The 12,382-nt window shown below is 45.0% G+C and overlaps 1 protein-coding gene across 1 annotated transcript in view; it reads right to left on the reverse strand.

Moving 5' to 3' along the window:
* SUMF1 (sulfatase modifying factor 1) overlaps positions 1 to 11,078 on the reverse strand; it is a 305,071-nt gene extending 293,993 nt beyond the window's left edge. Inside the window, exon 1 of the mRNA XM_086939208.1 lies at positions 10,842 to 11,078. Within this exon, the coding sequence (XP_086795334.1) occupies positions 10,842 to 11,054 (213 nt within the window). The 5' untranslated portion in view covers positions 11,055 to 11,078. The remainder of the gene's footprint in view (positions 1 to 10,841) is intronic.
* Positions 11,079 to 12,382: the final 1,304 nt, after the last annotated feature.

A 12,382-nucleotide genomic window follows, 5' to 3' on the forward strand; every position in this document is an offset into this window, starting at 1 on the left:
CAGACAGTCTGTAAGGGGTATGGGGGAAGGATTGACGAGAAGAAGAAGCAGCAAGCATGAGAACATGAACAAACAGACACAAGCCAATCGAGACAATGCTTGCCCCCCCCCCTCCGGGGCGTCTTTTCCCTGTCTTTTCTCATCCCCCATGTGTTTCACTCTGCACCATGTAAATATGTTCTTTTTTCAATAAAAAATTACTGAAATAAAAAAAAGAAAATGTGCCTTATTGGCTAGAAATTTGTGCAGTGGGTGTACATTTATAATGTGAATATTGGGTATAAAAGGAGATGTCTCGCCTTCGTAAAATGAGCAGTCTCCTGAGAATTTACACCGTGATGTATTTCTAGGATCACTGTTACTAGCTGCAGCTAATAAACTTGGTCTCTGATGCCATCCAGAAGTATTCTGTGTCTCTGTATACCAAGACAGGTGAACTCGAAGATCTTAGGCGGGCCCCTGACGCCGCTGGGTTAAACTCCGATTCTTCAAACACTTACCCTACTGTTGCACTCACTGGAGTTAGAATAGTATTTTTTACCCCTACACTATCCAACACTTACCCTACAGTTGCACTTCCTGGAGTTAGAATAGTATTTTTTACCCCTACACTATCCAACACTTACCCTACTTTTGCACTCACTGGAGTGGGAATAGTAATATTTACCCCTATACTATCGAACAATTACCTTAAATGTGATGTAATAGTATGCATTCTAATGGTATGCGTTGTAAAGGTATAATGCGAAGTAATGGAATGCGTTGTAAAGGTAGTTTCTGAAAATGCGATGTAATGGCATGCAATGTAAAAGAATACGTTGTAAAGGATGTTGCGATGTAAAAACTGCATTGTAAAGGCATGCATTGTAACATCATACATTCGTGGAGGAGACGTGGACCCAGTTGTTAAAACCAACCAAAAAAGAGCTGCTTCGCTTTGAGTTAGCTGCAATCTATTGAATATTGTCTCCGAAGCTCAAGACTAAATTGGATTATGGCACCGACTATGGTAACGTGGAGGTGGCGACATATAAACTGGATGATCTACAGAGGACCCTTTGATGGAAATAGCAGGACCTGATCGCCCTGGTGGTTTGGTTTTCCAGCAACATCCTGGTATAAATAGGCAGCCCCAATTCGCACATGTGATTTGCTGGAGTTGGCTTGACACCCATGGGTAAGGGCACAACTATTGCAATCCACACAGAGATCCTTAAAGAAGCAAACAGAAATGTAGTCTCGAATAGGTTTAATTTGAGAAAGTGTGCTGTAATCCACCGAAGCATCATGGATAGACAATATGTTAAGTGTTTTTTTCCAGGCATACATCCTTCTTTGGGAAGCCGACACCTTAGCTGTGTATCATCTGTGTACATATAGTAGAGCCTATTGTACGCAGGAGGGCTGCGCCTGTATATATATATAATTTTTTGTTTGTTTAAGAGACAAGAGGCAACTGAAATAAGTAACATTGGACTTAAGTTCCCGAGCCAATAAGCAAATCGCAGGAAGTTTACAATCTGAGCCCCATCTGGAAGAAAAGATATAAACCCATCTGCCATGGCAACTGATGACCCTGAGTCGCTGCAGCAGGCGTTGTTGTGAGCTACAAGCCCATCGCTTTGTGAGAAGCTGCTAATGCATAAGTGAATGTGTGTGTCAGAGTGAGGGATATGGGCCAAGATTTCTAGAGAGTTCAAATAGGTCTCTCAAACTTCCAGCACTGTAGAACAAACACAGCCAAAAGAAACGGAGAGGAATATTTACATACAAAAGTTGGGCAAATGATGCATTTAAGTGAGGGTAGGATGGCGAAGTACAGCACTTGCAGACTTTTCCACAGAACCACTTCTAAGAGCCAAACTAAACAAACTGTATATTTCTGGACAGCTACCAAATGAGTCAGCCTCTGGGAGCAAGTTCTCTCAAAGGCACAATACCAGAACACAATAACAGGAATACCTTGCTGACCCATGGCCAATACTGAATGGTATCTGAAACAGCTAGATTGTAAACATGAAAAGGGATCCCTTTTCGCAAAGTAGAGAAAGCGCATCACTCACAGAATACTCATCAAAACAAAGAATTGAGGTCACTGACCTAATTGTAAATTAAGTGCAGCATTATCTACAATTAAAGTCACATACAATAACTGCTGTTGGTTGTCTGATTAAATGCTGCTGGGGGGTATTTAGAGCAAGTACGCGGGTCGTGATTGAGACTACGGAGGTGTACGGCGGTTATCAGCAACCTAGCTACAAACACGATGGCTTCGACATGGTCTCAGAATGCCAGAGAATATCCGGTTACTTACCTGTAATCTTCATTACTCCTAGTCCTACTGTCTTCGTCCTGTACATTACAAGTGAGAACATTTACTCACCGGACAGAAGAAAAAAAGAGCAGAGGAATACTTGTGTACCCTGTCCCACCCCCTATTACAGGGTGGTACTTAAGAGGTACTTGCCCAGCATTTTTCCTGAACTACCATGCCCCCACCAATAAAGGCGGTCTGTCCAGGAGGGAGGGGCGTAGTGAATGGGATGAAGACAACAGGACCAGGAGTAATGAAGATTACCAGTAAGTTGACTGGTCCTCAACCTGCCGAGACACTGCCACATCTCCCAGCACCTGCACACACTCCACTGGCTCCCTTTCAAAGCTAGAGTCACCTTCAAGTGCTCACCCACACTCACAAAGCCCTCCACGACACCGGACCAGCATACCTGAACAATTGACTCAAATTCCACGCACCCCAAAGTACCCTACGATCAGCCCAGCTCTCCTACACCGTGGTCCCTCGCACCAAAAAGACAGATCAGGTGGCCGCTCCTTCTCCTTCCTCGCGGCCAGAGCTTGGAACGCCCTCCCTCTCCACCTCAGTCAGACAACATCTCTCCCCATCTTCACAAGAAACCTCAAAACCTGGCTCTTCAACAGACCCCCCTCCTTGATGGACTAGAACCTGCGAAACCCCACTCCCCCAGCGCCTGGAGACCCTCACGGGTGAGTAGTAGCGCTTAACAAACAAGTGATTGATTGATTTAATAAGACAGTACGCTCAGGTTCCCCATGTCCTCGTCCCATTCATTACAAGTGGGAATACCCAAGCTGAGCAACCTGATATTCATTGGGAAGCAGATTTCACATGAGGATACACAAACACTGATTTCAGCACCCCACAGTAATTTAGTCATAGAGGCAAGAGCGCGTGTTTCATGAAATAACCACATGTAAAACTCCCAAAGCAAAAATTACCACCCAAAACATTTTGCAGCCTGTAATGCTTAGCAAATGTATTAGAGGACACCCATGTAGCTGCCCTAAAAATCTCAGAGATGGACAGCCTCTTTCAATTCTGATAAGGTAGCAGCCATCCCCTGAGTCAATTGCCTCTGAACCTCCACTGGAGGAGGAGACCCCGACAAAGAATATGACAGAGAAATGAACTGATTGATCCACCTACTGATAGATAAAAAGGAAGCCTTGTCTCGCCAGGAAGAAGCATCAAACACCACAAACAAAGAGTCAGTCTTCCTAAAAGACTTAGGGCCATATGTAGGTTAATACTATTTGCCGATTCTAAAATACCGAATTTTACCGATTTGGTATTTTAGAATCGGTAAATGGTATGTAGGTATTGATTCTGTAATTTTTACCGAATCGGTAAAATTCGGTATTCCCCATTCATTCCTATGGGCCTGGAGGCCCATAGAAATGAAAGAGAATTACCGATTCGGTAAATAGGGGGAAGACTTACAAGGGTGGCAGGGTGTCACATTAACACCCTGTTGCACCCCTGAATAGTGCATAGGTGCACATGTGGCACACATGCATGCCCTAAGGGCATGTATGTCTGCCACATGGTACAGTAAAAAAAGCACAAAATTGCTTCTTTTTTTTTTAAGGTTTCCGATATTTGCCACCAACCTTTATTTGGTGGTAAATACTGAATCCTTAACTGTGCAATGCACTCATTTGAGTGCTCTCTACATTTCAGATTTGTTAAAATTACCGAATCTGAAAATGTAGCCACCTACATCCCAAATGTCCAATACCGGTCAGTAACGGCCGAAATTCGGTAATTTCGGCCGTTACCGACCGGTATTGGGCCACCTACATCTGGCCCTTAGTCATATCCAAGCAGACTAAAAGCTCGCTTCACGTCCAAAAAAGATCGCTGATCCTCCATGGTAGTTCCCGACTCAGAAAAAAGAGCTGAAAGAGCCACTTCCCGAGTCGTGAAACTGGGGAGCAACCTTTTGCACAAAAGAAGAATCCAGACGAAGAATAACACCATCAGAAAATGTCAAAAAAGGTTCCCAAGCCAACATGGCTCCCAATTCACCAATGCCCCTGGCAGAGGTTATGCCCACCAAAACCACCACCTTTAAAGTCACAAACTTAAAGTCGACCCAATCCAAAGATTCAGAATGATCTAAAACCAGGGCCTTCAAAACACAAATCCTACAAAGGTTTAACCAAAGGGCGAGAAAGAGAAAAGTTGTGCAACAACCGCGGCACCCAATCTGCCACATCAGCCCACAAGGGGACTGAAATGCCATAATAGTCACCAAATGGGCAAGTAGAGAAGAAACCGCCAAATGCTAAAGCGCACGTTCACCGCAACGGGTATCTTGGTACTGAATAACAAATGCTTATTGTTACCCAACTCAATGGTACTCATTTTATCGAACTCAAAAGGAAGAAAGGGCTGAGTGGACTCAGAGATTTGAACCTATGACCATGAGGTCAAACACAGGTCCCTCCAGTGGAGCATTAGTCCACTAGGTCACCAAACCTAGCATAAAAACTGTAGGACCTCTTTGAAATTACAATCAAGAGGTGACAGCAGAAGAGGATGACACCAACACTGCCAACTACCCTATCTCTCTCGTAGGACTTACAAGTAGATGGTTTAAGGGACGGCTGGATAGCATTCGCTAAATGTATAGACAGACCCCTACTCTGCAAACACTGCACCTCTCAAATTCCAAACAGAGAGACACAGACTCTGTAGAGACAGGAAGTGAGATGACCAGAGAGGAGAGGGAGAACACAGGATCATCCAAAGAGTCTCAAAGGCCAGAAACTTGAGCCTGGGAAACCAAGAGGGCCGGGACCAAAACGGAACCATCATCACCAGAAGACGTGCTTCCTCCCCCCTCCCCCCCCACCCCCCCAGCAGCCTAGCTGGAAACTTGGGAATTAACAGAATTGTGGGAAAAGCATACAATAGTTTATCCAGCCATGGGAGGGTCAAAGCGTCAACCCCCAGGCACCCTCCTGCAGACAGAGGTACAAATCTGGGAACTTAAGCATTGAGCTGCAAAGGAAAGAAGTCAAGGAAAGGCAAACCAAACCTCTTGCACAGCTGAAGAAAAACTTCCCTCGTTGGAGACAATTACTGGGAAGGTTGAAAGAACGGTCTGAGAGAGTCCGCCACCCCATTTTCCACACCCCTGATATGAGCCGCCACCAGAGACTGTAAATGAATCTCTACCCAATGAAAAAGCAGGGAAGCCACAACTGGAAAGGATCCCATCTGATGATTTAGCTAAGCCACCATAACCTGGTTGTCGGAACGGACCACCAGACTGTGACCCAAATCAGTCTTCTCCCTGCGCCCAATGGGAACAGCCCAGCCTGAAATGCCAGGCCAGGTCCTCCCTGGACCGGAAACAAGCATCCTAGGACCGGTTTTGGGGTTTCACCCCTCATCAACCAGGATAGCTTGAATCCAGTGGCATGGAGAGCACGGGGCCCACGTCTGGGCATACCTGTCCCGGTCGGGGTGACGATTGCAAGAAGAACAATTGATGGACTAAATGCAGAACAAGGTCATACATTCACCACAGTACAGAGATCTGGGCCTAAATCTATCGTTTATTTCTCCCCATGCCATTCCAGTTTGAACCTAGCCATATGCAAATCAGTCTTGACCCTGGGCCCAATAGGAACAGTCCAGCCCAAAAATAGTTCCAGGATGCTTGTTTCCGATCCAGGGAGGACCTGGCTTGGCAGTTTGGGCTGGACTGTTCCCATGAGGCACAGGGTCAAGACTGATTTGCATATGGCTGGGTCCAAACTGGGGTGGGGTGGTGAGCAAAAGAACGATGGATTAAATCCGAATCTTTGTGACTGGGGGTGAATGTTTGCATTTTATAGACAGAAACGGGTTTTAGTATACAGGCAGTATTGGCGCTCATGCACTATTGACGTTAAGATCAGTACTCAGTATCCAATATTATCAGTGGTGCTGGCAGGGAGGGGACACCCTCAAACCCCTCAATTTGTGTGAAGCACACCACACAATCACAAATGAGCCAATGTCCTGCGCACTCAAAACAATAAAAAGACCAATGTGTTAAGTAAAAGTTCTGGCGATGAAGAAAAACATGTATGTGTATATACAACCTGAGAGAAAGGGTATAACAGGCTACTCTCCTACCCCTCAATCATAATTATTATCAACAAAAGAGAGCCTACTATTGTGAATTTCTAAAAGACAAAAATGCCTAGGTGAGAAAACACACACAGTGACTGGACTATATAAGTGGTCAAAAAACAAACGGAAAGGAAGCAAGGAGAAGGAACTATCTTCTAAAAGAACCCTCACTCACCCTAGTGGTGACATGCTTCATCATGGGGTTCGCCACAGGAGGGACCGAGTATCCCCCCTGTGTGCTTCGACGCCTGCAATTGCAGTGGAGCTGGTGTTATGATAGTGTGATGAGTGATCTGTGATTAGTGAATTAAAAGATCCCAACAACTTTATTAAAGGGCCAATTGTTCACAATAAATAGTGGGGTCACTTAGAGGTTTAACCCCTTCGCTGCTCATGACGAGCTCAGCTCGTCATGAGGCACGGTTGAGCTGTGCTCATGACGAGCTGAGCTCGTCATGAACAATGGGAAAACATAATAGTCAGCACAGGAGAAAAATATCACTAGCAGCCAAGGTGTTAAATTAGAACCCTAGTGACTCAGTGTGGGTGGTCAACATGTTTCTCCGGACGCCAGTGATAGAAAAACTAGGTTCCAGGCGGCGAGTCGTCCGTTTGAAATAAATACGGGACGTGAAGAAATTGCCACACTGAGAGTCCATGTGGCACGTCGTCTTTTCAGACAGAATTGTATCCAGGCAAATTGCAGGATCACTGACTGCGGGTAAAACCGTGAGTTTATTAAAGGAGAGTATCAAACTTTGGTCTTCTCTGTTCGGTCCTAACGGTGTGGGCACACCTTAACGTGTGTGGACCCCCGGAGGACGGCTTTTTTTGATTGTTAATTTGGTCCTGAAGAAAGCTGAGCTGAGATAGCATATACAGCAGAAACATGTTGACCACCCACACTGAGTCACTAGGGTTCTAATTTAAACCTCTAAGTGACCCCACTATTTATTGTGAACAATTGGCCCTTTAATAAAGTTGTTGGGGTCCAGTTGGGATCTTTTAATTCTCTAATCACAGATCACTCATCACACTATCATAACACCAGCTCTGCTGCAATTGCAGGCGTCGAAGCACACAGGGGGGATATTCGGTCCCTCATGTGGCGAACCCCATGATGAAGCATGTCACCACTAGGGTGAGTGAGGGTTCTTTTAGAAGATAGTTCCTTCTCCTTGCTTACTTTTTCGACCACATATATAGTCCAGTCACTGTGTGTGTTTTCTCACCTAGGCATTTTTGTCTTTTAGAAATTCACAATAGTAGGCTCTCTTTTGTTGATAATAATGATGAAGAAAAACATCCCACATCGGTTCTGGAGTTGATGTTCTCCCTTTTTTCTTAATAGGTCACCTGGTAGAGGTAATACACAGCCAGCCGAAAAGTGTTTAGTTGTAGACAAAACAAATTTCTACAACTCCTCAGGGCTCAGTGGCTGGATCCAAAGTCAGAAAGGCCCAATTCCGGTGATAATTCCAACCCGGAAGGGTAACCAAGTTCTGTATCAAGGGTAGGTAATCAAGGATAGGTAGAGACCGAATAAAAAGCCTGTTGGCAGTATCATCTATAGTCAATCCAATGCACTTATTAATTCAATTGCAACTTCAATATGCATTTATTATAGAATCTTTCATAATCTTAATTTTTAAAGTGTATGCTTACATAATTCTACATGTAATTGTGTTCACACTAAACAAGGTAAACCAATAATTGATTATAGCTTTACAGAAATTGCCATCTGTGAAGCTGTAATGGTAAAAAGCCATAACCAAAGGGGATGATGGAGGGAGTGTTGAACATTGCAAGCACTCAACCCCAGTCAACTGATCTGGGTTTAATCCATCACCATTCTTTAGCTCACTCCGCCACCCCAGTTCAGACGTGGCCATATGCAAATCAGTCTGACCCTGTGCAGCATGGGAACAGTCCAGCCCGAACTGCTAAGCCATGACTTCCCTGGACCGTAAACAAGCATCCTGGGACCGATTTCTGGCTAATCAGCCGTCATCTGCCAGGCTAGCTTGAATCCAGTGGCAAAGTGAGCAAGGGACCCACGTCCGGGCATACCCTGTCAACTTAGGGCGAACAAAGCAAAACCAAAGGGGATGATGGAGGGAGTGTTGAACATTGCAAGCACTCAACCCCAGTCAACTGATCTGGGTTTAATCCATCACCATTCTTTAGCTCACTCCGCCACCCCAGTTCAGACGTGGCCATATGCAAATCAGTCTGAACCTGTGCCTCATGGGAACAGTCCAGCCTGAACTGCCAAGCCATGTCTTACCTGGACCGTAAACAGGCATCCTGGGAGCGGTTTCTAGCTAATCAGCCGTCCTCAGCTAGGTTAGCTTGAATCCAGTGGCAAGGTGAGCAAGGGACCCATGACAGCCGACATATTGAGAAAACTGTGTGATTTGGTCCAGAAAACGAACATGTGTATCAGGGACCAAGGGGCGTACTGGTACAGAGACGCTTGTTCTATTCTTGTCTATTACAGCTGTGGTTCCCAAACTGTGCTCCGCGGCGCCCTGGTGCGCCGTTATCAGTAGCCAGGGCCGCCGCCGCACTACGTGGGAAAGATAGCACCTAAAGAAAGCAGCCCTATTGCGCTATGACTTACGACCAGAAGTTCCCTACGCGGATAATACTTTACCTCTCCAAGACAACTCTCGAAAGAATGAAGGCATGATGTGTGGCAAATCATCAAAACAACAGGCAACCTCAGGCTCCTATACAGATCCCAACTGAAAGGAAAAGCACTAGAGGCTGAACTGGAAGCACTTTGGAAACAGGAAGTAGTGAAGTTGGGGGCAAATAGGGATTTTGAAAAAGTGCATGCGTATGATTGTGGATCCTCAGCACTGGACTCATTGGAATGTATGCTTGTTGTCACACTTTGAAAACTACCGTCAAGGAGCAACTCTGAGGTGAAGGCTTTACCGCATTACCTCTGTCCCCGAGTTTCCACAACAACCATTAGACAAGCATAGCATTTTCGAGCTAACAGTGGGAGTTAGGTTAATAGACTAGTAACTTGCTTCTTAATAGGGTGCACTCAAGTTAAAACCATTTAAATTCTCCTCCAAAAGGAGCCACCACACATTTCTACAAGTTAGCCAATGGAAACGTTGTATCAGCTGCATTTGCGTTCTGCGCACCGATTTTTTCTGGATGCATTTTCATGCACAAAGTTTGCGACAAACAACTCTAAATCAACCTGCTTTTGTGACACCACATCCAATCAAACTCCGCCAACAGGCTGCCAAATGCAGTCTTAATTTTCAATGACTAGGGTTTAAGTGTGCTTCATGAGAGACAGTGAACTGTAATTGCAATTTAAACCAAGCAGAAAAATCATTACAATAAGATACATATCAGAACGTACACCCTTTGGTTTTATTTAATAGCGCGAACATTACCCGAAGGTGTCAGAGCGCTTTACATAAGAACCAGTTGCGATACATAAGGACTTAGGATTACATGCGTTACATAAAAGATACAAGCAGAAAAAAACTGCAAATGTACAAGTAGTAAAGTCACACAGGGAAGAGACAAATAGAAAAAATTGCAAATGTACAGGTTGTAAAGTCACTCAAGGAAGAGATACAAATGGATAAATTCTAAGAGTCACATAGGAATGGTAGAGGGTACAAAGGTCTACTGCGGTGGTTCCCATAGTGTGCGCCGCGGCACTTCGGTGCGCCCGTAAAAAAATGGTGGGGAGCCACTGCCAATTAGGTCAAGGGAGCCACGGGTCAAAAAAGTTTGGGAACCACTATATTACAGGATTGTACCTTCCCCATGAAAAAGAAAGACCACTGATAAGGATTAGTACAGACATCTTGAATGGCAGTCTTTTCATACATAATAGTTTGTGCTGTTCTGTTAACTTCTACAGATCAAAACACTGACACACCCATACGTTGGTCAACCAGATTCTTACACGTTGTATCATGTAGCATGGTCATCGTAGAAAACAAACATTAACTTTCGACAAAATATATCTCAGGCAATCCTGTGTGAAGTATACGGTGTCTCATCGCTAGTAAGTGAAAAAAATTGTGAAACGGAACATCAAAATGAGAATAGTTACAATAAAAAAAAATTAGATGCCAGTTCCAGAGTTTTGAAACAGGGGGGACGGCTTCGTATTCTTTATATGCATTAGTGCCGTCCTATTTAGAACAAGTCATCTAGGCGCTTAGCCAACATGAACCCGTTTGAGTGGCAATCCAGTATTTTGTTTTTAAAGAGGGGCCATTCTTGCTCGGGAAGCAAATGACGGCTCGCTACGACCCCAAGGTTCCCGCAGCTGGAGCAATAGTCTCTGTGTCCCCTTCATCAGTCAAAACTGCGGAACCCCCCTGCCGCAAATAATCCTTGTCCTCACCTCCGGGTGCGGCGTCCTCCTCGGCTCCTCCCTGAGCGGCTCGTTGGCCTCCCGGGAGTACCGGTGTGCCGCGTGCTTGCTGTGCTCCCCTCCGTGCTCCCTGGACCCCCCCTGACAGCCACAGGAGCCGCCCCCGGGCAAGGGTCCGAGTACAAGCAAGAGCCCCAGACTCAGCAACGGGAGCAGTACCACACCGGCCATGGGCGCAGCCATTTTTTCCTGTCATGTGACACGCTCGATCACATGGTTATGGGAAATCGAGTTGCCTGTCTCTGCAGCACGTGAGCAAGCTCAGAGCACTGGCCTCTGCACAAAATGTTGCTTCTAACACGCGACTACTGTGCTGATCCTTAAGTGTGCCTGGTCCCTCCGGGTCTCAGACCCGCTAGTATTTTAGTGCAGACAGTGCTCCCTATATTCATGTCCTTTATTGGGAAAACACTGCTTATTTCTGAAAAATTAACATGGTAAGGTAATCCATATCAGTGATTTAGTTCCCTTCTATATTTCACGTTTTACTGAATCTTGCAGTGTGTGAGTAAGCAATTCTCAGGAGTTTGAGCGCTTTTCTTTCTTTATTCAGCGTATTGCTCTTGTAAAGTGCATAATTTCAGCGGAGTCGCCTCCAGGTGTTTATAACGGCCACGTTAAAGAGCTCTGGTGTTCAGGCTCAAAGCAGTACTTTTTTTTGCAGTGCCTACCTGTCGGTTATAGTGTGTTCAGAGTATATGCCCATCCAATCTTTGGCCTCTCTGCACAGCGCACACAAACAACCACTGAAGAAGCTAACAACCCAAGCCGTTTTTTTTGCGTATGCCAGTTGTTGCGTTAAGTATATGAAATCTCAGAGGAATCAAAATACCACTGTGGGAATGCCAGAAATGTACTTTTCGTGTTTAAGCTACATAACTTCAGACACTAGCTAACACACTGAATGCTGGGTTTTTGAAGGCCTTAATGCTGTTTTAGAAGCAAAAAAAACGCGTTTCAGGGTGCAGTGTGTTGGATTAAAATCCAGCGGATTCCTTTTATTTCCCCCCTCTAAAGTGTCGTCTCTGTTCGCTAAGCGCTATATCGATTATCCAATTCAATTAATAAGGAAAGAACTCGTCTGGTAACCTCAAACGGGACCAGTGGCCGCTACACACAGATACTTAATTTGCATGACATTCAACAAAGCGCTGCCGCAAGCATACACGTGGTCACATAATTTGATACATAAATAACCATTTTCTTTGTTGACGTTCCAAGTTTCCTGTGAAATACTGAGTTTTTCTAGCGTTACTGTTTCACCTCGTGACGTATAGAGACCCCCTTTGCTGCCCCTTCTCGGCCTTTTCCAATATTTTCCAGTGTGAGTGGAGATTTGCCTCTTTCGGTTTTCTTAGGTAGTCATTGTTTCTCATAAAAATATGACAAAGTAAATTAATTCCTGGGCGTCTTTGTAGGAGAGGATGTGATGGAGAAATAGTTTTATTTAATACTAGCAGCCCGTCCCGACGTTGTCCGGGTATGAATTCCTGCCGGCCAGTAGTATATTG

This window comes from Lissotriton vulgaris, chromosome 9 (assembly GCF_964263255.1).
Source record: "Lissotriton vulgaris chromosome 9, aLisVul1.2, whole genome shotgun sequence".
NCBI lineage: Eukaryota > Metazoa > Chordata > Amphibia > Caudata > Salamandridae > Lissotriton > Lissotriton vulgaris.